This window comes from Thamnophis sirtalis, unplaced genomic scaffold (genome assembly GCF_051295495.1).
Source record: "Thamnophis sirtalis isolate CommonGarterSnake01/CBP01778 unplaced genomic scaffold, rThaSir2_p1.2 scaffold_17, whole genome shotgun sequence".
Lineage (NCBI taxonomy): Eukaryota > Metazoa > Chordata > Lepidosauria > Squamata > Natricidae > Thamnophis > Thamnophis sirtalis.
In genome coordinates, this window is record NW_028261397.1 from 347,257 (window position 1) to 372,074 (window position 24,818).

The window sequence follows — 24,818 nt, forward strand, 5'->3', positions numbered from 1 at the left end:
CTGGACTAATAGAGGATTCGGTCTGACCTAATCGTGCATCAGAGGCGCATCTTCTTTGACGCACCATGCCATGGATGTGGCTGGCATTTGCACCAACAGAAGCTCAGGGTTGAACTGTGGGGTCCCTGCTGTTCTCTGAGCTGGGTGGTTTTCTTGCAGATGTTTCATGACCCAACTAGGGAACATCAACAGTGCTAGAAGGGCACAGGGGGAGGGGGAGGGCTGTGGGGTGCTCTCTGAGCTCAATTGCTTTCTTACGTCTCGTTACCCAACTAGGGAACCTCATCAATGCTGGAAGAGTTTGGAATAGGCTTCCTTGTTTATATATAGCAGTTTGCCCGGCATAAACAGGGAGGAAACCCCACCTTCCCTTACACGGATAATGTTACCTATTTGGGTCATGAAACGTCTCCCAGAAAACCACCCAGCTGGGAGAGCCCCGAGGAGCCCAGGCTGGCGTAGTTGCTGAGGACAGGGGGACGGGCTCTTCTTCTCCCTGGGGAGACCGGAAGGGGAGCAACCCCCAAGACCGAAGCTGCTGCAGGATCCGCTTGTTTGCAAGAGGGGGCAGAGCCGCTCCCCTGGGGGTTGGGGTACCTTCAGCAGGTCAGAGAGGGGCCTGTGCGTGTCTTGATTTGGGGAATGGATCCGGGAACATGCAGAGGCCTAAGCCAGGGGCTGTTTTGTAAGACGACGGCATTGAAGGCTGCCTCCTGGAAGGGAGAGTTGTGGTGGATGATGAAAATAAACCTTTGTGTGAGGATATCAAATGGTTCAATGCGGAGCTAAACCAGACTCTGATGGTCTCCATGGTTGCTTAACGCAGTGTTTTTCAACCTTGGCAACTTGAAGATGTCCGGACTTCAACTCCCAGAATTCCCCAGCCAGCATTCGCTGGCTGGGGAATTCTGGGAGTTGAAGTCCGGACATCTTCAAGTTGCCAAGGTTGAAAAACACTGGCTTAACGTAATGCAGGTTGAACAGAATATAGAAGGGAAAAGGAGGGGAGGGGAGAAGCGAAGAGAAGAGAAAGGAGAGGAGAGGTAATAGAGATAGAAACAGAATAGAGAAGAGGGCAGAACAGAACAGAACAGTTTACTTGGCCAAGTGTGATTACTCACAAGGAATTTGTCTCCCGTACACAACAAGCCTTTGGAGTCCATGCAAAGCCACAGGACAATGATAACCTTAATGGTGCCACTGAGAGGAGGGAGGGAAGGAGATAATAAGAAGGATAATACTACTTCTGCCACCCTGCAGGGGTTAAAGTACATAGACATTAGGCGGCACTGTGAGACTCGGCTGTCCAAGAGAGGGAGGGCGGGAGGGGAAAACTGCCTTAGTGTTTGGTTCTTTTGGCAGGCCATGCCCTGTAGCGCCATCCTGAGGAGAGGAGCTGAAACACTTTGTGTCCCGGAGGGGTCTGAGGATGTTTTCTCAGCCTTCCTTTTGCGACATACAGAACTTCAAGGGAAGGCGGGCACCTACTGACGGCTATCAAGGAAATTCTCCTGGAGACCATAGGGGAGGATGAGGCCACGTCATGGGCGGAGAATCTGACAGATTTGCAGAAAATCCTGAAGCCGTTGTAGGATGCAACCAATGTCAGCCCTGCCCTGGCTGAGGCCATTTTGAGACTTGCAGCGCTGGCAGACTGAAGAAGAGGGGCAGGGAGCGGGTAATGGAGACAGCCGGGGTGTTGTGGCCAAAACAAAAGATTTTCTCTTGAGAACCAAGGACATTCCTGCAGGTGCTCAGAAGGCGGGGACTGGAGTCACCCAGCAACTGCACAGCAGCCTCATTGGACTGATTGTTTTGAGAAAGTGATACACTTTCACTTTTAATTAGGGGGAAACCATGGGAATACTCAGAGTCGATTTTCACCAGTTTGTGGGGCAATATAGCAATAGCCATAGCAGTTAGACTTATATACCGCTTCATAGGGCTTTCAGCCCTCTCTAAGAGGTTTACAGAGTCAGCATATCGCCCCCAACAACAATCCGGGTCCTCATTTCACCCACCTCGGAAGGATGGAAGGCTGAGTCAACCCTGAGCCAGTGAGATTTGGACAGCCGAACTGCAGTCAGCTGAAGTAGCCTGCAGTGCTGCATTTAACCACTGCACCACCTCGGCCCAATATGACATGTCCAATAAAATTATTCTTTGAGGAATTTACCTGCCGTAGAGTTTTGTTTCCTACAGGTCTGTCACTTGCAACCCTGACAGCGAGAGATTGTCTCTGCCGAGGCCGAGGAATTTGGGAGGCCACCTGAAGGCCTCATACGGAAAGAGAGCCACACAATGGCTGAATCTCCTCGGAGGATGTCAGGGATCAGGTGGAAGGTAAATGGAGGAATGTTTGTGGGAAAAGACAGGCGTGACAATGTCCATGAGTGGCAATTCTGCCCACGGGGCTGGGGGGGGGAGGGCCAGAGGGGCAGCAGAGAGACTGGAAAGTCAGGGTCTGAGGGGGGAGGGGGAGGAGGGGGTGCTTGAGACGTTGTGTGGTGCAACAAGGAGAGTTTTGACTTTTGAAATTGGTGCATCACCTCAGCAGTTCAAGTCTCTTGAAGCCAGGGCTTGTTCCAATCTTGGCCACTTTAATACCTGGGGACTTCAACTCCCAGAATTCCCTAGCCAGCAATGCTGGACCCTCCTGGTCTCCCTCAGTGAACGGTGCCATCCTCCCTCCCACCCAATTCACTCAGAAACCTGCCAGGGTGGGGCGGCTGCTTCAGAGAGCCTCTGTGCCTGAGCTCCGGCACCCTCAACGCCATTGGTAGCACTGTGATGGGCACATCTACTTTAAAGATCAGGTGATGGTGTTTTAAACCATGGGGCAGCAGTGGTCAGAATGCAGCGTTGCAGGCTAACTCTGCCCACAGCCAGGGGTTCGATCCTGACCGGCTCAAGTTGACTCAGCCTTCCATCCTTCTGAGGTCAGTCAAATGAGGACCCGGATTGTTGGGGGCCAGAGGCTGACTCTGTAAAGCGCTTAGAGGGGGCTGGGAAGCCCCGTGAAGGGGTATATAGGTTTAAGGGCTACTGCTAGACCAGGAGGGTCCAGCCTTGGCAACTTGAACACCTGTGGACTTCAACTCCCAGATCCCCCCCAGCCGCCCATGCTCCGTTTAGCTATTTTTCATTTCCCCTGGCTCTTCATTCCTGTTTGTTTTTTTGCCATTTCTTAGCCCCCCCTTCATAATCCTGCCTACCCCAAAAGCAAATAATATTGTGGTGGGCAAGACTGGCAGAAGACCACCCGACCCCCAGCCCGGGAGGTAGAATAAGTATCAGTATTTGGATTCCGTAGGACCCCTCGGAATTCGCCTCCAGGAAGCCGCTTCTCCAAAGAGCGGAGCGCCTGTTCCGAAGCCGCCACGGGCAGCCTCTCCCGCCCCTCCGACTGGGGGCTGGGGGTGTGGAAGCGGCTTCGCACTGGCACTCAGGAGCCTTGGAGAGCTGCCACTCACACCGGGAAGGAGCTCCGGGAGGCGTGGGGGGGGGTCGGGGCGGCGGCTGCGGTGGGACAGCCGGCAGCCAAACTCAGGAATGAAACCTCTGGAATGAAATCCGTGGCAGGAATTCCGTCCCCGCCGCTTTTGCCAAAGGGATGGGGCAACGCAGAGTGGGCAAGGTCCCCTCTCCTCCCTCCACCACAGCCGCCGCCGCCGCCGCCGCCACCGCGCTCCGTCCCGGACACGCGAGGCTCCCGAGAGGTCCTCCGGCCGCTGCCCCCGAAACGCCACGGCGGCCCCTTCTCTCGTCCTGGTCGCCCGAGGCAGGGGAAGGTGCCCGCGGGCGCAGGGCTTCATCGGCGGCCTGTGCTGCCCTCCTGTGGCAGCAACGGGCATTGCGGGCGGAGCGGCGAAACCAGGCGAGAGCTCCCTGCTGCGGGCTCTGCTGACGCTCCGCCCGGAAAGTATAATTTCCGAATGAAAGTATAAATGCATTTCTACGGGCGTATAAATCCTTCTCTTCCCCAACATCCAGTCAGAGCTGAAGAAGCTTCTTGGATGAGAAGGGAAACGTCTTCCAAGAACACCCCCCCCCCCCGAAAGTCCAGTTCCTGGCAGAAGATGTTTCATAGCAACACAGTCGGAAGGGACCTTGGAGGTCTTCAAGTCCACCCCCCGCCCCGTGCACGAGGCCAGGGCCGTTTCAGACGCCCCTTCTCTGCGCTCCTCCTAAAGTCTCCGCGTCTTTTTTGTATCATGCTAAGTGTGATCTTGCCAAAGCATTAAAAAGCGGCACTGAAACGCCAGATGTTCTTGGTGCCACGATCCCTTTGCTGGTGCAGCCTAGGACTCATTGGCTCTTTTGGCTTCTGCTGCTGCTGCACACGGCCGGCTGAGGCTTCAGTGTCAAGCCCCTGCCAGACTCCCTTCGTAGTCTCACGGCTGCCCTGCAAAGAGGCACCAGCACTGGACCAGCCGGGGGGAAAGGAAAAAAAGGAGCTTCCTTGTGTTTCCCATCCATTTGTAGTTATCTAGGTGGCCTGGCTTGAAATCTAGAAGAAAGGAAATAGCAGGCCACCCACGAGCATACTAAGAGTGTTTCCCCATTTCTCTTGAAGGGCTGTGCCTGCCGTTGGCCAACGTCTTCTCCCTTCTCTGGCCTTCCCAGGCAGCTGGTGTGTCTCCTCATGGGGTCCTCGGTGCTCTCTGAGCTGGGTGGTTTTCTTCCAGATGTTTCATTACCCAACTAGGGAACATTGTCAGGGCTACAAAGAAAGGAGGTTTAGGGAAAGGAGGGGGGAAGAAGAGGAGGACTTTGGGGTCCTTGAGGGTCTCTGAGCTTGGTAGTTTCCTTGCAGATGTTTTATGACCCAACTAAAGCCCTGCATGGCATCGGACCTGGCTACTTGAGAGACCGCCTCCTGCCAATTACCTCCCTGAGGCCTATAAGATCGCACAGACTAGGCCTCCTCCGGATTCCATCTGCCAGCCAATGTCGGCTGGCAACCCCCTGGGGGAGAGCCATCTCTGTTGCAGCTCCAGCCCTCTGGAACGACCTCCCCGCTGAGATCCAGACCCTTACTACCCTCCCAGCCTTCCGCAAAACAGTTAAGACCTGGCTGTTCTGGCAGGCCTGGGGCTGTTGAAGTATCCAGCCCCACTTCAATTATGAATGTTGGTGTAATTTTTAAACTGTTGTATTGTCTTATTTATCCCCCCTCCCTTTTTATTGTAAGCCGCCCAGAGTCCTCCGGGAGTGGGCGGCATACAAAACTAACTAATAAACTAACTAGGGAACATCACCAGGGCTAAGATATTATAAACCTAGAATTGATGGTTTTCCTAGTTTGGTAGAGAAACATCTACAAGAAAACAACTGAGCCCAGGGAGCACCAAGGACCCCACAGTCCTCCTCCTCCTCCTCCCTGAACCCCCCTCCCTCTAGCACTGTTGATGTTACCTACTTGGGTGATGAAATGTCTGCAGGCTCAGAGAGCCTCCTCCGCAGTCCGACCTGAGCTCCCGGTCTTCTCCTCCACGCGTCCCTGGTGCTCAGCTATGACCAGGAGGATGAAGATGCATCTGGGGAAGAGGTGGGGGCCCTGGTGGATGGTGCACTAAAAGTCACCTGGTTCTAAGTCTTAATAAAACAAAGACCATCGTAGAGGTTAGAAAGAGCCGGCATGATCCTACGCCACTCATATTAAGGACGCAGCTGCAGAAGTGCTCAGCAGTATGAAGTATCTGGGGTGCAGATAACTACTGTGTTTTTCAGAGTATAAGACGCACCTTTTTCCCTCAAAAAAGAGGCTGAAAATCTGGGTGCGTCTTATACACTGAAAACAGCATTTTTCCTACCAAAGCCCCGCCCCCTTCACCAAAGTGGCTGTGCATACCCTTATGGAGGCTTTCGGAGAGCTCCTGGGGGCTGCAGAGGGCAGAAATGAGCAAAAAACGGCCCATGTTTTGCCTCCCCCAGCAGCACTCTATAAGCCTCCATAAGGCTATGCATGCAATGTTTTTTTGACAAAACACAGGCCGCTTTATGCTTCCCCCCCCCCAGGCGCTCTGCAAGCCCCCCCAAGGCTATTCATGCTTTGTTTTTTTTTTAAAAAAAGGGCCCGTTTTCACGAAAAATGGTCCATTTTGGGAGGTTTGCAAAGTGCAAAAATTTATTTTTTTTCCTTTTGGAAAGCTCTTTAACTGATTGATGAGAATGAGATTGATCAAGTGCTGTGCCAGCAGAAACAAAGTCTTAGGTGCTGCAGATTGTCAGCGATTTCCTTCTCCAGCACATGGATAAATACACCTGGAAACATCTACCTACCTACCTACTCTCTCTCTTTTTCTCTCTATCTACCTACTGTATTTCTCTCTCTCTCTCTCTCTCCCTATCTACCTATCTACTCTCTCTCTCCCTACTTACTACTGTATTTCTCTCTCTCTCTCCCTCTATCTACCTACCTACCCACACATAATCTCTCCCTCCCTACCTCCCTACTGTATTTCTCTCTCTCTCTCTCTCTCCCTCTATCTACCTACCTACCTTTTTAAAAAATTGCCTCTTCAAAACCTTAGTGCGTCTTACACTCCAAAAAAATACGATGACAATCTGAATTGGTCTCTCCACACGTCATCATGAGTGAAGTATGAAAACCAGCACCTGCATTTCCTGTCAGATGAGGAGGGCACATCTCTCTCCTTCTCTCCTGGCCACTTTTAGAGAGGCACAATTGAGAGTGTTTTAAACAAACTGCATCCATGTTTGGTTTGGTGGCTTCAGCGCCTCAGATAGAAAGTCCCTAAAGAGAGTGGTGAGGACAGCCGAGAAGATTATAGGAAGCTCACTTATTTTATTTATTTATTTTATTTAGTTCGTTTGTCAAACATGTACGAGATATTAAATACGTATAAGTATAAACGTGGACATGAACACAGGAAATGGGTACGAATAAATGGGGACAATAGGACAGGGATGGTAGGCACGCTGGTGCACTTACGCACGCCCCCTACAGACCTCTTAGGAAAGGGGTCCATGCTGGACAGTTTAAAGTTAAACCTTCGGGGGGGGGGGTTGAGGGTGTAATAAGAGAGTCGGGTAGTGCATTCCATTCTTCCTGTCATTCAGGAAGCTGCTTCTAAGTGCTAAGAGCTCAAAGCATTGTTAGAGACCCCACACATTCACTGGTCTGTTTCTGTTGCTCCCCTCTGGGAGGAGGTTTTGAAGTATTTCTAGCAGGACTTCCAGATTCTGTAACAGTTTTGTCCCCTGGGCCATCCGACTGGTAAACTCCCAAGATTCGTTTTTCTTGCATGTGCATGTATACACCCCACAAGGCTGTGTTGTTTCTCTGTGCCGTATATGTGGATATATGCATATTTATTTTATTTATTTAGTCAGTCAGTCAGTCAGTCAGTCAGTCAGTCATGTTTGTTTCGTGTACGTTGGAAGTGGGGACCCTTTGAGAGCTGCATGCAATGAAATGTCATTTTAATGTATGCCAATTAGTATGCATTCCAAGGGAGAATAAAGTCCCTCGCGTTGAATGGCCAAACCAGGAAAGGCTTCCCAGACCCTCTGCTGCTAGGATCCCACTGCGGGAGGCCGAAGGGTCACACTGACAAACACCCAAATAAAATGAACCCGGGGAGGGGGGCAGGGAAGACCCGGTCACCTTCCACCCAGCTTCCAAACCTCACTGCCCGGTCGTGCTTGTGCAAGTCATTCGGCCTACTAAGATCGCTCCCTCCTCCCTCCTGGCCTGTCCAGAAAGCTCTTGGTGGGCAAAGGAGACCTCCAGATGGGTCAAAGCCCTGGGGCTGCCCTTGCTGGGTCCAGAAGCCACGTTCTCCCACAGAGGACCACGAATGATGGTTTAACGCTGCTGCTGTTGACGGGGGAGAACTGCTGGGAAGCACCTCCCCTCCCCCCCTCTCCCTCCCTCCCTTCCTGCCTCCCCTGCCAGTTCCCAGGGCCATGGAGTCTGGTGGCCTTGGAATGCGCCCGGACCTGCCCCAGTCCCCGAGGCTTCCCGTGGGAGCCCCTCCCGGCCAGTGGCCCTGGCTTCCCTGGCTGGCCCTCCTGTCCCCCAAGGTCCCTCTGACCTCCGGATGCATCTGCCTGGCTGCGCTCGGCCCATCCTGCACTCCTGTTCCGATCCTCCTTGCCAAGGGCCTGTCAGGGCGGTGGGTGCGAGCCAAGCGGAGGAGATGGGCCTCTCCCTGGAGAACATCAGCCTGTGACACCGCGGCAGGGAATGCGCCCCTCCCCACATGTGGAGCCTCCCTCTTGCCAAGCTTCCCAAACAGGAAGGAGATACAGATATATATATATATAAATATGGCAAAAGCTTCTTGGCGGTGGGGGTCGCCTTCTGGGGGCCTGCAGAAGACCCTCTCCGGCCATCTTCTTCGGATCCAGGGCCAGCTGTTGTGCAAGGATTATGTCAAGGGGGGGGGAGGAGAGAGGCATCCGGAGGTGTGAATAGAGGGGTGGGGAGACGTAAAGAGTTCACACATCAGGAAGCCAGGTGTCCTCCTCCACCCCGCTCTCCCCAAAAGCACCCACCCTCCCCGAGTGAGGGGCTCGGGGGTCTGCAGAGTTCTCCTAGCCACGGGTGGACTTTACTCTCGTGAGAGAGACACCCCCTCCCCCTCCGGGCCGCAGCCCTTGGCGTCTCCCAGGCAAAAGCTACCCCCCCCCCGCGCGCGCACGCACACACACACATCCCGACACACACACACACACACTGGCAAGGCACCAGGGCAGCCGGCAGGAAACTCCGCAGCGCCTTGGCCCGGGGGGCTCCAGCCTGGCTGCGCGCGGAGAGCGGGTCGGTGCGGGCAGCCAAGGGCCTGTTAATGGAAGCCAGGTGCGGGGGGCTTGGGGGAAAGTTCGGAAATCGGTGCTTGTATCCTGTCCAAGGAGGCCGTCCGGGCCGGCGTCGGAGCATGCGCCCCAGCCACAGCTGGAGGAGAGGCAGAGGCTCCCAGCATCTGGCCTGCCTCGCTTGCCTCTGATTAATGGGAGGGAGGGAGGGAGGGGACGGGCGCAGGAGCCCCTCCAGCCAGACCGCCCCACCACGAAGCGCTCCAATGTGCTGAACTCATCACGGAAACCGTGCCCTCCCCGTGCCCTTCCCAAAGCGAGCCTCACTCCCGGGGCGAACCTTCGCTCTAGACCCCCCGCCCCTCCGCCCCCTTATTTATTATCACGCCGCTGACTCCGCGGTCTCATAAAGGATCGGTTTCTCTCCACCACCACCACCCCCTTTCGCATGTGTTCATACGGATGTCCCAGAGCCGGCTGGGAAGGGTGGGCGGGGGGTGGGCGCAAGGGTTCCAGCTCACACTCTGCAGCAGTCCTGGCTCCCCTTCGAAATCGCCCTTTGCCCAGGAAATGCTGGTGGTGGGACGGTGGGAGGAGCTTTATGGGGTGGGGGCGCACCCAGGCCTGTCTTCGGAGGAGGCGACCCTCCCTTCCGTGCCCCAGGGATTCCCAAAGTCCCCGTCGGAGAGGCCCGCGGAGTCCGGAGGGCTCGAGGGTGACCTGACCACGGCATCACCAGGCGGTCGGTCAGGGCCCCTCCCGGGCAAGGCGAGCCTATCGGGGGCTTTTGCAGCGACCCTTGACACCGCAGCCCCTCAGTCGCTCTGTGCTCCCCCAGCAGGAAGGCATCTGGCAATGGGCAGGAAACTTGCTGGGGGCGCCCCTCCCACCCCGAGCAGGGCAACCTGAGATGTCAGTCAGGGGGCTCCGCAGAGCCTCCGGGAGGCAGCTGTCTCCACGTTGCAGGTTTGGGGGGGTGATTTATACATACCAGGCCAATAAATTACCTGCACGGGGCCTCGGGGAGCCATTCCTTGTAACAGCCGCTGCCAGACTTCGGGGGCTTCTTTCCAACAATTAGCTGAAGACAAGGCGGAGGGAGGAGGGCAGAATCAATTTCCAAAGGAGGGTGGGGCTAAGGCCCCGCTTCCCCCCCCCCCTCCCAAGACCTCATGTCTGCAGCTCGGTTTTGCTGCCTTTAAAATGGTCACCTCGCCTTCCGGACCGGAGGGGGGGCGGGATGGGGGGGGCGGGATGGGGGGGGGCAACGACACAGACCACCTCCCTGGATTCTGCGCCCCAGACTACATGCCTGCTGTCTCTTCCTGCCAACTGGGCCGGAGGGAGGGGCCGCTTGGGAGAGGCGGAATCTGGGGGTGCCTGGTTCCCAGGGACCTCGGCTGCACAATAGCCCTCTTTCCTGTTGCAGAAAATCTGTCTCTCCCGCCCTCTGCCTGACCAGAACAGCAGAGTGGGAAGGGACCTCGGAGGTCTTCTAGTCCAACCCCCTGCTTAGATAGGAAACCCCATCCCACTCCAGACAAGTGGCTCTCCGGTTTCTTCTTAAAAGCCTCCAGGGATGGAGCAGCCACACCGTCTGTGGGGAAGCCCTTCCACTGGCTAATTGCCCTCCCTGTCGGGAAATTCTTCCTGACTTCCAGGTGGCCCCTCCCCTTGGAGAGCTTCCCTCCGTCGCGTCTTCTTCTGCCTCCAGAGGAAGGGTCGCGTCCAGGGCTTGTCCTGCTTCTTCACACCGCCCCATTCCCTCTCCCCAACCTACAATGAGACCCCTCCGGGTTTCTCTGAGGGAAAGGACCGTCTGCGCCTCGGGGCTCCCCAGCGATGACCAGGAAGGAGAAGGAGCAGCTTTCCTGGGGTAAACTGAGGCACTCCAGCGGGGGAGGGGGAGACCCAGAGAGGCTTTTCCCTAAATGCGCTTCTTCCCCTTGGGAGATTCTCCAAGGAGAAGAAAAACCTGAGCTAATATTAGGACGCAAAGAAAGAGCCTTAGGAAGTCCTGCCTCTGTTCCGCCCCCACCACCAGGGTGGACAAGGTTGAGAGGCAGAGGCTGGTATTCCAAGGTAGACTGCTCCTAAGGAAGAAGCTTGGTTTAAGCTTCCAAAAGGAAAACTGGCTGTCCCTGCTCAGGAAGGTGAACTTTGATCTCTTGGGTGAAAGAGGTTTTCCACTGTACAACCCAGGGGTGAAATTCAGCAGGTTCTGACAGATTCTGGAGAACCGGTAGCAGAAATTTTAAGTAGTTCGGAGAGCCTCTGGCTGGCCCCGCCCCGTCTATTCTCTGCCTCCCGGAGTCCCAGCTGATCAGGAGGGAATGGAGATTTTGCAGTATCCTTCCCCTGCCACGCCCACCAAACCACGCCCACCAAGCCACACCACGCCCATCAAGCCACCCCCACGGAACCGCCGTTTAAAAAAATTGAATTTCCCCACTGGTACAACCCCTCCCCCCCAATAACCGGGACTCTTTTGCAATGCTCCATTTTATTTAGATCACAGGTGCCCGGCCTTGGCCACTTTCAAGGCCTGTGGCCTTCAATTCCCATAGCTGGCTGGGGAATTCTGGGGGTCCACAGGTCTTAAAGTCCCCCAGGTTGGACACCCCTGATTCCAAGAGTGCCGAGTCTTTAAGTGGAGGCAGGTCTCTCTGGAGAGGGAAGGAAAACACCCCTGGCCCCCCCTTTGTCCTCCCAATCCAGAGACCCCGAAGCTGAAGCCCATTTGGGGGTGAAAGCTGGACTCTGCTTCCAATAATGTCTTTAGTGATGGCAACACGTATTTACCATCAGCAACCCAGCCGCCCAAAAGAAACAAGGTGCCCAAATTGCCCCCTTCCTCTTTTCCATCCGTTTTTTTTTTTTTTGCAGGATGGGAAAAATAAGAACCATCAGGATGAAAAGTTAAAAAGCAAAACAAAAAAACACCCCCCCCCAAACAAACAACGAATCCAAGCGCTTCTTTTCAATTCCTGTGAATACGTGCAAAGACAAACTCTCTCTCACACACCCACATGCCAACGCTGTAAACCTCCCCAGGTGTGCAGTGCGGTGCAGCGGAAGAGCATCTGCTGAGGAAAGCTCACCTCTGGCTTACAACGATTTGTTTAATGACCGTTCGAAGTTACAGTGGCACTCAAAAAGTCATTTATGACCATTTTTTCACATTTGCAACTGTTGCGGCACCCCTGGGTGTGTGTGTTGGGTGTGTGTGTCCGTGATCAAACTTTGGACACCTGGCAACTGGTTCATATTTATGGCGGTTGCCAGGGGTGACGTGGCCCTTTTTCTGGCCTTCTGACCAGCGAAGTCACTTAACAACCGTGTCGTTGACGTAACAACTAGATTAGAGATGGGTAAATATTGGGGACAAAACTGGGATATTCAAAGAAATGAGTGGTGTAATGAAAATTGGAGTATGGCAACAAATGATAACAACAGAAGTTAAACTTAAAAAAGCGATGATTAAAGTGAATACATAGAATGGAATTTGGGGAGATTTTATGAAATCATTGTTGGTGGAAGGCAAAGGGAATAAACCTACTCCAGAATATAAGTTGTTTTGGAGGATAGAAGGGCATAATTGGAATATATTGTATATCTAAGACAAACAAGGGGAGGGGGGTCTCCAGGGGGTGGGGGTGCACTGCAATATGTGTTTTTTTTCCCCCTTTTCCTTTTGTCTGTCTTTCTTCTTTGTATTCAATTATATACATACTTTGTATTATTTGTGGGTTTTTAAAAAACTAACGTAACAACTGCAGTTATTCACTTAAGAACTGTTGTAAGAAAGGTCATAAAGTGAGGCAAAATTAACTTAACAACTGTCTCACTTAGCAACAGAAATGTTGGGTTCAGTTGTGGTCATAGGTTGAGGACTGGCAGTGTTAACGCAGCTAGTGAGGGAGGAGGAAGTAGATTTCTGGGGTTGGAGCCTATTTTTCTCTCTCTCTCTTTTCAAGGCTTCTGAGCTGCACTGCTGGCCAGCCTGAGGAGGTCGTCCTTCTCCCCCAGAAACTCCGGTTCTCAGGGCCCCAGCTGAGACACAGACAGCCCCACATTCTTGACCAACTGCCCCCCCTCCCCAGAGATCCCACGAAGGCAGAGGGCACGAAGGGGCAGTCAAACTCCAAATAGAGGCAGCTGAAGCCTCACAGCCTGGCGCTGCCCCTTGTTGCTCAAGAAAGCAGGATGGAGCAGGGGGGGCAGGGGGCACAGTTGCGGCTCACCTGGCAAGGCCAGCCGGGTGTCCCAGCAGCTGGGCCAGAGGACCCCAGAAGAGCAGAGGCACCCCAAGATGTGGGAGAAACTTTCTCTGGAGCCCTCTCCCCTCCACCACCACCCCCGTGCCTATAGGGCCCCAAGGGTCTCACTGCCTGCCTTTGAGGGGGCCTCTGGCTCAGCCAGGTTGGTGCGGATCTCCCCCTCTGCTCCTCCTGTACTGGGGTGTCCCTGGACTCCATGGCTGCCTCGGGGGTCCCCAGGAGGAGAGGGCCCCGTGGTTCTGCTTTAGCCTTTGCCTTTTTTTGGTTTCTGTGTATTTGGGGAGGGGACGTGCCTGGACAGGTCATTGCAGTTTTCAGCCCTGGGCGAGAGAGCCCATCAGCCCCAGCTGGATTTGGGGCCTCAGGTAGCACTAGAACTCAGCTCTCCCGGGTTCCAGCTTCGGGCCTTAACCACTACACTGAACATCCTTTCCTGGGTTTTGCGTGGGGGTGGGGGCGCGACCTCAAGGCCCCGGTGCTGACAAGAGTTCAGACAAGCATGGCTGCCCTTCCAGGAAGGCCCTCTGCGCCATCCCCAGGAAAGGCGGGATCGGTGCCCTTTGCTGCCTGGCATAGATGCGCGCGGCGGCCTTCTGCCCCCAAGCGCTGCTGCGTTCGTGCAAGAAGCTGTGGGAAAAGGGAAACGAGAACCGCGGGGCTGTGCAACCCCCCCCCCCGCCGCCCCCGCCACGCACCGCAGTTTCCTCTGCCGATTCTCAGCCTTCCTCCCTCCCCGCGCACAGCGCCTACTTTCGCACCGGGTCTGGGAGGTCCGCGGGGTCCAGAAAAACCGGTTCTGGGGGGAGGCCGGGAGGTTTCCGCGTGGACCCTCCTTCCAGGTGAAGTAGCGGCGGGGAGGGCGCGGGAGGCGGCGGGTCTGGGACCAGGTAACTCGAGGCCGCCCGAGGATGACGCCGCCCGCCCGGAGGCGACCGATGCAGCTTCGTCCTCGCAGGGCCCCGACGCCCCTCCCTCACTCCCAGGGCTGCTAGATGGCTAAAGAGAGCGTCCACGGCCTGCAGCAGTCTACCCGCCAGTGGAGGCGGCCCTGCCTCGTCCCGCTTGCAACGCCCTGTGGCCCTGCGAGACGAGCCCGTCTGCCAGCAGGAAGCCCTGGGCTGGGGGAACACCACTAACCCTAATCCTCGCCCGTTCCTGTGGGGCGCAGCGAAGGGAGACGCAGGAGCCTCCCCTGGCCGCCAGTGGAAGCTTCTAAGCACCACGAGGTTCGGGGACGCTCCCCGCAAAGCCCACCCGAGACGGGCCGGGTCCCAAGCAGGTCAGAAGCGGGAGAACCACGGGCACGTTCTGGCCGTCGGGGCTCAGAACGAGTCCCCGGGAGGAAGTCTTTAGCCGAAGCCTCCGCACCAGCGGCCTCTCTCCCTCCTTGGCCTGGCGTGGAAGGACCGAAGCGCCTCTTCGGAGCTTCTTCGAGAAACAGCGCTTCCTCCCCCGCCAGGTCCCTTCCGCTGGGAACATGTCCGTCGAAAGGACCTTCTTCGTCCCCGCAAAACGACAACGGACGTCGGGACACGGGGGGTGGGAAGCAGGCGAACAGGGAGCCCACCACTGATTGCATCCCCTTATTTAGCGAAGCATTTACTTATTGAAGAGTACAGCTGAGGCGAGTGCGTGTGCGTGTGTGTGTGTGTGTGTGGATTCTGGCCCTGCAGGTCTGAAAGGTGGGGGGGGGGGAGGGCTGGACCGCCACAAGGGTTCATCGCGTTACAATCGATGGGAGCCGCCTTTGGAGTAAACGTTTCCGTTGTCAAGGAATTTGAAAGACGGGGCAGCCAGAGGTTTGCAGGACTCCAACCAGCCCCGAAAGTTGCTTTTATGATCGTCTCCCCCCCCCCGCGAATCCAAAGACATTTTAAAGAACATCTGCGAGTCTTCGTTTCGTTCTAAAAAGAAACGGTTGGACTTCAACTGACATTGCGGCCCCTTAAAAGTTCCTGCAAAGAACCTGTAGTATCGGATGGAAAAGGGAGACGCAGAAGTTCCTAAACTTCATACGTTTTAAGAAGTTAAACTCTATTCGAAAATATTTGGAGGAGCCGAAGGGAGGGAGTGAAAGTTAAAACGGCCCAATAAATTACACAGGCCACGAAAAGGGAATCGGTTTTTATTCGTTACCCAGTAAGGAAGCCCGGAACGCGATTCGTTTTCGGTTGGATAAGATTATTCCACTTTCGGGGTTTTATTTTATTTCTCTTGATTGTTAGTGAGCGTCGCCGGCGAGTATTTTGAAATACCCACCGTTTTCCAGGTTGAAGTGGTGACGAAAAATATCTCAGTACAGAAAATCCGGAATTATTTTTATTTATTTTAAACAAAATGTTTCCCCAACGCAGAAGCTTCAACGAAGAACATTTAGGCAGCGCCGAGATTTGCATTTTCAGCCTCACTAATGGCCTTCTTGGGGGGGACGGGGAGGACCGGGGGGGGGGGACGGGACCCGAAGCAGCTCTATCCTTTAAAGGCCCCGTTAGCGAGCACCATCCGGAAACCCGGGGTGTCGGAGTGGGGGCCTGGAGGGGTCTTTCATCCAGAGGGAGTGGGAGGCGGCGTCCCTGTCAGCGCAGAGAAAGCGAAAGCGAAAGCGACCTTCCCTTTCAGCCCTCCGTCTGCCACACCCGAGGTCGAGACTGCAGCCCCCCCCCCACCTCCTTCTGCGGAATCGGAGGCCCTGGGAAGGCAGCCTCTCCCGAAAACCACTTCAGTTTTGTTAATCAGCTTCATAATTATCCATCACCCATTTTTTTTTCTTTTTCTCTCTCTCCTTTTTTATATTCTCGCAAATGCGTGAAATCGAGGGACGCTTCGCCGCGTTTCTGGGCCTGCTTGGATATTTGGGGCCCGAGAATAAAGCAGCCTCTTCTTCCCGGGACTGTTTGGCCCCGAGAAAGATCGGGGGGCGGCGGGGAGGTTTCTTACAGACAGGGGGGAGGCCTTTGGGCTGGAAAGAGCCCTCGCAGGTCATGCCCTCCCACCAGATTTCCACGACATGGCCAGGCAAAACTGCCCATTTTTTTGCCCAAACAGAAATTCGTGTCCGTCGCCTGCACGGAGAGAGAGGAATAAGCTGTCCGGAAAGAGGCCTTAAAGGGGGGCAGAAGCGAGGCCGGAGCCCCTTTCCGCCTTTCCGTTCCGCCCCCCCTTTTTCTTGCTCTTTGAAACCGTCGGGAGTGGGGTACAGGGGAAGTCCGGCGGGGCGCTCGGGGTGGGCTGTGCTCCCCTGGCCGCGCCTGTCAGAGGAAGCGGCCCTGTCCCGGCCAGGGTCTGGTGGCAGCGGAGGGCCCGGATGCGAAGTCACCAGAGTCAGAGGGCCCCTAAAGCGCCTGCCAGATTGCCCAGCGGGTCTGGAGCGCGAGCCCGGAGCCACCGAAGGCCCCTTCCTGCTCAGGCTCCCTCCGCCGACACAGACCCAGCCGGAAACGCTGGAATCGCCCGGCCGACCACGGAAGAAGAGTCCCGAATAAAAACAATCATATTTGGGAGGGGGATTATGTTAAGCCCAACTTTCACCCCCCCACCCTTCCACCGGCCTGCCCGGACCCTGAGCCACTAGCGGAGCGAGGCCTCCGAAGCGGCTAGGAGCAGAATTTGCCGCCAGATCAGCCCGAGCGACCGCCAGGGGTCGCCGCACCGGCAGGAATTGGGGGGTCCCTGGGGGGTGGGCGGGGAGCGAATTTCTTGGCCGGAGGCCGCGGGACGAGCCAAGACCACCGGGGACCGAAGGGAAAGCCCTGGCAGAGGAAGGCCGGCCGGAGGGAAAAGCGGACGGGTCCGCACAGCGCCAGCTTCGCCCCGCTCCAACCGCCCCGTCCTGTCCCGGAGACCCACCTGGTGGTCGGGGCGGCCGCGCGCCCCTGGCTCCAGCCGGCTCTCCCGCGCGCCGGTCCCCTCGACGGGGCGGTCTGGGGCTCCCGGCAGAGCGCGCCCGGTCCTGCTCCGATGGGCGCGCCGCGCTGGCCCCGCCCTGCTGTCGGGGGCCCAGCCTTCCCCTGCCTGCCCCCTTTGCCGGGAGGGGGTCGCGGCGCGGTCTCCTCCCCGGGGCTGCTCCTCCGGGACCCCCGCCGGTGGCTCCTCCTCCCGCCGCTCGCTTCCAGCCCCGCTGCCCGCCCGCCCGCTCGCCTGCTAGCTCGGCGCTCGCTGGCTGGCTGGCTCGGAGGCGGAGGAAGCCGCGGCGGCTCCTTGAACACGCCCGAGTTCAGCCCGGGGTCAGGCGAGTTCGCGGCCCGGCCTTTACCTTTTTCCGCCGCCGCGGCGCTCCCCGGCACATGGGGACCAGCCGGCGCAGCCTCCACCAAGCGGCCTGAGGCGCTGCGAGGGGCGCAGAGGAGCCGCCGCCGCCGCCGCCGCCGTGGCAGCCGGGCAGAGCCATGCGTGTGCACGCCGACCTCGCCTGCCTGGCCGATCCGACGGGGCTTCCAGGTAAGCCGGGGCGGGCGGGCGGCCAGACTTCGGACTTCGCGCCTCTTGCCCGCTCCCCAAGCCGGCTCTGGGGGCAGGAAGCGGCGGCCGGCCGGCCGGGCTCCCCGCGGGCGGATTCCGAAGTCAGCGGAAGGAAAGGAGCCGCTCAGCCCGAGGCATCGGGGCTCCTCTGGGGAAGCGGGTGTTGCAGCGGGACCCCGTCGCCTGCTCTCCGACTTTCTCCTTCGGCCCCGGAGCCCCGGTGGAGCCCGGAGCCCTCTCGCTCGGGGAACGGCCTGCTGAGGCCGTACCTCCTTCATCCTCCGCCCTGCCTTTGGCCTCCTCGCCCGGCCGAGGGCGGTAGCAGCGCCGCCATCCGAATCCTTCAGCCAGGCTGCCCGTCCCGCGAAGCTTTTGACGGCGGCGGGGCTGCTCCCGCCGGATTTCAGGGCGGCGTTGGGGGTTTGGGTCCCCTTGTCCCGCGCAGGCCATGCGCCCCCCCGGGGATCCCTCAGCTGAGCAGGGATGCCGTCCAGAAGGAGCAGGGTTAGGGGTGCCGGACCAGAGGGCGGGGAGGGGGACTCTGGCGAAGAACGGCCGCAGCGGGTAAAAGAAGCGGGTTGCCCACCGCCGGCTTGGGTCGCAGGGCGGTTCCCTAGGCAGGCCGAACCGCGGCCGTTCGGGCGCAGAGTCACCCTGTCACCCGGGCTCCCCGGTTCTTCTCCGCTCAGGCCTGTAGCCTCCTCCCTCCCATCCGGCCACTCTCGGTGAATTGAAGGCCCGGGAAGCTAAGGGCGCCCTGTTTCTCCCTCGCTCCGGGCAGAGAAACGGTGCCCGGATCCAGCTGAGTGCTTCGGGCAGCGCCGAGCGAGCCGGAAGCCCCAGGGGTCCGCGTCCGTGGGTCTGTCCCGTCGGCGGCGGAGGGGGGCGGGGAGGCGAAGCGAGGTAGTTGTACCGACGCTGCCCCGCCAGGTGTGAAGCCCCACCCGGAGGAGGGCGTGCGAGGCTGTGATCCGGGACCCACCGGACTGAGCCCCTCCTCCTCCTCCCCCTCCTCCCTCCGCCGCCTAAGAGGGAAAGCCCCTCTATAAGGGGAGCCGGCGGGCAAGACGAGGCGGCGGAGAGCAGGAGAGGCGCCAGATTTCTGGGCCTCGGCGTGGCGGGCGAACTCGGCCAGCACCACTAAGGCCCGCTGGGCTCTCTCTGCTCCACCCCCGCAGGCGCAGCGATGTTGGATACCTCGGAGGCGACGGGCCACTCCCGGCAGCTGCTGCTCCAGCTCAACGCGCAGCGCACCAAGGGCTTCCTCTGCGACGTGATCCTGGTGGTGCAGAACGCGCTTTTTCCGCGCGCACAAAGAACGTGCTGGCGGCCAGCAGCGCCTACCTCAAGGCCTTGGTGGTGCACGACAACCTCATCAACCTGGACCAGGGATGGTCAGCCCGGCCGTCTTCCCGCGCCGTCCTCGACTTCATCTACACCGGCCGCCTGGGCCCGACGCCGATGGCGAGGCTGAGCCGGCCGGCGGAGGAAACCCCGAGCCCGCCTTGGGAGCCGTCCTGGCCGCCGCCAGCTACCTCCAGATCCCGGACCTGGTGGCCTTGTGCAAGAGGAAGCTGAAGCGCTCCGGCAAATACTACCAGCTGCGCAGCGGCAGCGGCAGCGGCGGAGCTTTTCGGCCTCGGCGCCCTTTGGAAAGCTGGCCAGGGTCTCCGCGCCGCCACGCCGGTTATCCAGAGTTGCTTCGGGGCTCCGCCGCGGCCGGTGGAGCCAAGCAATCCGCTCAGCACCCCACTGCGGGGAGCTGTACGCCGCCGCCGCGCCCACCCACACGGGCTGTGCCTCCGCTCTGCGGCCTGGACCTCTCCAAGAAGAGCCCGAACGGACCCTCCCCGCAGCTGCCCCCGCAGATGCCCCCCTCCGAGAGCCGCCTCAGAGCAGCGGTGGAGAGCCGCGAGGGCATCCTGCCGCCCCGGCCCGAGAGCCCGGCCTTGCTGCCTCCCCACGCGGCCTTCGGGGAGCCCGGCTCCACCGCCCCTCTCCAGGCCGCCTTCCCCACCTGCACCATCGTGGCAACGGCGGCAGCAGCAGCCCGGGACGAGCCCAGCGCTCGCGTGGAGGTGGCGCCCGATTTCCTGTACCGCTGGATGAAGCACGGAGCCGCTGGTGGCGGGCTACGTCCTGGATGAGGAGGAGGAGGAGGAGGAGGACGAGGAGGGCGACTGTGGCGGCGGCCCGACGGGAGCAGGGCAGCGGCGGCGGCGGCGAGCGAGAACTGGAGCCCCAGGCCCCGTCGCCTCCCGGGCCGCCCCGGCACCACTACCTGGAGAGCGCGGAGCCCGACGGGAGGCGGAGGACCTGGAACCCGACAAGAGCACCAGCGAGGAAACGGGCTGCAGCAGCGGCGGCCCTTCTCCCGCGGGGGGCAGCCTGGAGCGCTACCTGGGCTACGAGCCCGAGAGCTTCGGGGGGGACAACCTCTACGTGTGCATCCCCTGCGGGAAGGGCTTCCCGTCCTCCGAGCAGCTGAACGCGCACGTGGAGGCGCACAACGAGGAGGACGAGCCTGTACCGCAAGGAGGCGGCCGAGGCGGCGGCGGCGGCGGCGGGGCAGGGCTCGCCCTACCTGGACAAGGCGCCCCCGCTGCCCGCGCCCCCTCCGCCCTTGCCCCCCTCGGGGGCCCGGCCGGCTGCGACCTGCTGCGCCCCTACCGCTGCGCCTCCTGCGACAAGGCCTACAAGGACCCGGCCACGCTGCGCCAGCACGAGAAGACGCACTGGCTGACGCGGCCCTACCCCTGCTCCATCTGCGGCAAGAAGTTCACGCAGCGCGGCACCATGACCCGCCACATGCGCAGCCACCTGGGCCTGAAGCCCTTCGCCTGCGACGCCTGCGGGATGCGCTTCACCCGCCAGTACCGCCTGACCGAGCACATGCGCATCCACTCCGGCGAGAAGCCCTACGAGTGCCAGGTGTGCGGGGGGAAGTTCGCCCAGCAGCGCAACCTGCTCAGCCACATGAAGATGCACGCCGCTGCCGCCGCCGCCGCCGCCGCCCCCGACGGGAAGCTGAAGCTGGACTTCCCCGAGGGGGTGCTGGCCATGGCCCGGCTGGCGCAGCAGCAGTCGCCGCCGCCGCCGGACAAGGAGCTCTTCACCACACCTCGCACTTCTTGGCCGCCGCGCCGCCGCTGCTGCCGCCGCCGCAGACCCCAAGGCCGCCCTGGAGAGCCTCTACCTCGGGCTCAGCCCGACAAGACGGCCGAGGTCTTCGCTCCGGGCGCCGTAGTGGCCGCCGCCCACCACCTGCACAACGACCACCACGCTCGGACCATTGGCCGCTTCTCGCCCCACTGAAGCCTCTCTGCCCGGGCCTGGGAGCCGCCCTTGGTGACCGAGACAGCGACTCCCGGAACTGACCGCCACGGGGCTGCCGCCGGCACCGGGGCCGACTCTCCCGGCTCTTCCGCTGCGCTTCCGCGCTGCCCTTCCCTCCTTTCCCGTCTCCCTCGGGCCCTCCGCCTGGCCGAATGCAGCCACTCGTCCCTACCTCAAATGGGGCCCTCCGCCTCCGAGCGCGGAGGTCCCTGGCTGCAGCGGAGGGGGCACCTGCGCCAAAGGGAGAAGGGCTTTTTCCATCGGGAGGGTTCACGCCTCGCCCCCCTCCCCGCCCCCGCTGGAGAGGAGCCTCGGCTTGTAGGGACCAGGAAGTCCGACGGGTGAGCCGGACTGAGCCAGCTGCCTCTTGCCCCAGCCTGGAGAGGACCTAGCAGCACAGGCAGCTGGCAGGGGCAAGCGGCTGCGAGGTGGCCTAGCGGGGGTTCGAAAGCTGCAGACCCTGGAAGGGGTGTCTGTGAATCACAGCCCCCCCTTCTGCCTCGGGGAGGGATGGTGTGACAGCCCGGCCTTTTGGCGAGACCCTGAACAGGTGTGTTACCCCCTCTGGGGGCAGAAAATGCTCGCAACGACCCGCCTCGGGGACTCGGGAGGAAAGCTTCGCGGGAGTGGGGGGGGCGTTCTTGTGGCAGTCAGACCCTGTCCTGCCTTCCCTGGGCAGGGGAGAGCCCCCCCCCACCGCCAAGGCCCTCCAGCCCCAGAAAGCCCGAAAGGCTAAAGCAGGGGAGCCGCAAACGGCACCCCTCGAGACGCCTGTCCGATGGTAGGGGAGCCCCTGCCCGGCCTCAAGCCCCCAGAAGAGGCGGGGGGGGGGGGAGACGGTGCAAAACCCAGTTGGCCCTCTTGGAGGGTCTTTGCCGGTGAGCAGGAGCCCCCGCCTCGCAGGCAGGCAGGGAAGGTCTGATTGAAAACTGCTAGTCCGCCTTGCCCCCCCCCCCAAGGGGATTTCCTCAAACTTGTATTGCAATGTGAAAAGGAGAGGGTGCCTCTGCCCCCCCCCAGATTGTGGGTCAAAGGGAGCGAAGGGGAAGGAAGGTAGCCCCCCCTCCCCTGAAGACCCTGTCTTGTTTCCAGGATGGGGCTCCCGGGACCCCAATAATACTTGACAAGGACAAAAGGCCACCTGTTTGTCTGGGTTCCACCCACAAAAGCGCGTAGGACAAAAGCGCGCTCGACAAAAGCGCGCTGTGACGTCATCACAGCGCGACGAAAAAGATCGAAAAATGTAAAAATAAAGCTAAAACCTTCCCCTAACCCCCCAAACCTAACCCTAACCTAACCCTAACCCTAACTCTTAACCTAACCCTAAACCTAACCCTAAACCTAACCGTTAAAGTAACGAAAACGTACGCTAACCCTTATCCTAACCCTAACGCTAACGCTCTAAAGCTAACCCTAACCCTTACCCTTACCCTAACCCTAACCCTAACCCTAACCCTAACCCTTACCTTTATGTGAATCGGCTTGCTTTAATTTAATTTTTATTAATTTTTATTTGAATTTTTCGATCTTTTTCGTCGCGCTGTGATGACGTCAAAGGCGCGATTTTGTCGATCGCGCTTTTGTCGTCCGCGCTTTTGACGGGTCACGGTTTGTCTGCTTCCTTGAGGATGGGGGAGGGCCACCTGGGCCCAGGGGGTCTGGGCCTCCCTCTGTGGGGCTAGCTACCTGCCACCCGGCCTCTGCTGCACTCGTGGGGGGCTCTCGGACGGCCCACCCAGCTGCCCCCTCTCCCCCACCCCACCCTTGACCCCAACCAGCCACGGGAAAATGTGAAACTGCTCTGTCTTTGCACACCCCTCCTTGCCTCCCCCTGCCCCCCCCTTGGGCTGTGTCTTCATCTGAGCCAGCTGCCTCTCCCCCCAGCCCTGAGAGGACCCAGCGGGAGCCCCCCCCGAGGAGGGGGACCCCCACCCAAAGGGAAACTCAGCACCCAAAGGGGCAGCCTTGCCTGCCTTCCGTAGCCTTGGGGAAGGGATGCCGGGCGTTTTGTATCGGAATCCAAAACCAAATAACATTTAAGCGTCCCTCAACAAAAACGGAGCAATAAAGGTTTTTCTAACACTGCTGCCACCATCCAGGCCTCTCTGCTTCCTTGACTGGTCCTGTGGTCGGGATGGGGGGGGGGGGGTAGAGCCCGAATTTTGGGGTGCTGCTGAACGGATGGAGGCTCCTTTAGGGAGAAACGGGGGGCCTCAGCAAAGCAGGAGGGGTCACCCGCAGTAGCTCCCATCTCTCCCCCTGTCGCATGGGCTCTGTGTGTGTGTGTGTGTGTGTGTGCCAGAGGCCGGGGTGGGCTGGTGCCTCTTCAATGTCAGAAAGTGCTTGGGGGGGGGGGAGCACAGGTGCCCTGTCCTGTTTGCACAGCTGACGCAGGAAATGGGAAGGGGTCAGCTCTCCCCACGGACCCTCACGCTTGGCTGCTCAGAGGAAATTCTCCCCACTTCCTTCAGATGCCGAAGAGCCCAGCTTCACCCCCCCCAACAACTGCCGAGTGGCTCTTCCGTGGCAGCCATGCTCCCGTTGATGCGTGTGGCATGTCGTCTGCTCCCTACACACAGCACACGCCTCGAGCACGATGGCCGCATGGGCCCTGGCACTGGGCACTTTGGCCTGGCCCAGCCATCCTCAGAAGGGCCTGGTGGGTTGCACTGAGATTGCAATGGCCGGCTGGTTTGGTTCGGGGGTCTGCAGAGGGGGGGTGTGTGCGTCAGAAACCACGGCTGGTCCTCCGTGTTGTGGCAACAGCCCAAAAGGGGCTTAGGCCCACCTGTGGCATTCTGGTGGGGCTTCTTCCCCTTCAGCAGTTGGCCACAGAGGGTCTCCTGCAACCGCCTCCCCCCCCCCCGCTTCCTCCCCTCCTGCGGAGCCCCACCCCCGAAGGAAGCAGCCGAGAGTCAGATTTCTACGAAACTTTATTAAGAAAACAAGGGAAGGAAGGTGGGCACAGGCCCCTCCGTCCAAGCCAGCCAGGCACAGCAGGAGCTGCACAGGGTGGGAGAGATCCCCCTCTCTTCTCGGCCAAGGGGCCGTGCCAAGCCCGGGGAGGGGCACGCACTCCTAGCCCACTGCGGGCAAATCCCGTCCAAAGGGCTCCTTAGTTGGGCTCCTCTGCCCCACAGCAAACCAGCCCCCCCACCGACAGTCCCGGCAGGTGGCCCCACGGCAAATGGCAGGAAAGTCTCCCCCCCCCCCCGCAAATGGCAGGGAAGTCTTCCCACGGGGAAGGGGCTCTCCCCAACCACGCGGCCCCTTTGGGAGCCCCAAGGGGCACAAACACTCCAGCTGTACCCCAGACCCCTTTCCTCTCCCCCAGGGCGGCTTGACCGGCCCTCTCCCCCCCACCCACCCCCCACCCTCCTTAAGGGGAATTCCTGGCTTCTCTCCCCAGCCTCACCCACAGAGCAAGCGCTGGCTTGGCTTGGCAGGGATGCTTGGCAGGGATGCCGGGCAGGGACGGGGAAGCTGGCTGAGTCCACTGCCCACAGGAATGAGGGATCGGAAGGGGGCACGGATTAGGGAGGGAGGGAGGGAGGAGCTAAGAACCTGAGAGAGACCCTTGGGGAGGGGGCTGCTGATGGAAATGGGAGGTGGTGCCCCCTCCCCGGCTCCTGATGGGGCCAGGTGGCTGCTTGAGCCGAGGGCTCCTGGCTGTCTTGCCTCACCTGCTGCAGAGGGGGCCCGACTGTCAGAGGGCTCCCTACAGCTGAGCCGGGGGGGGGGGCGAGAGGCCCGCTTGGGCCCCTCCGACCGGCCTCCTCTCCTCCTCGCCCCAGAGGCCAGAAACCCTACTCGCCCTTGCCCCCCTCCACAGTGAGCGCCTGCGCGGGGGCTCCTCCTCCACGCGTGTGCGTGCACCCACAGCATGGCCATTCCAGGTGGAGTTGAAGAGGCTGCGTTTATTGTGCTGGGTTTTCTCCTGGAAGGATGAGGGGGCGG

At 59.5% G+C, this 24,818-nt stretch overlaps 1 protein-coding gene across 1 annotated transcript; it reads left to right on the forward strand.

The window, feature by feature from the left end:
• Nucleotides 1-17,424: 17,424 nt before the first annotated feature.
• Nucleotides 17,425-21,087, forward strand: HIC1 (HIC ZBTB transcriptional repressor 1). Its single transcript, XM_087702927.1, is given in 17 exon segments — nt 17,425-17,504; nt 18,704-18,835; nt 18,838-18,978; nt 18,981-19,147; nt 19,150-19,186; nt 19,189-19,274; nt 19,276-19,303; nt 19,306-19,323; nt 19,326-19,639; nt 19,641-19,715; nt 19,717-19,828; nt 19,831-20,048; nt 20,050-20,155; nt 20,158-20,637; nt 20,640-20,663; nt 20,666-20,728; nt 20,731-21,087. Coding segments are annotated over 17 exon segments (2,163 nt in total). The 5' UTR covers nt 17,425-17,452; the 3' UTR covers nt 20,841-21,087.
• The last annotated feature ends 3,731 nt before the right edge of the window (nt 21,088-24,818 follow it).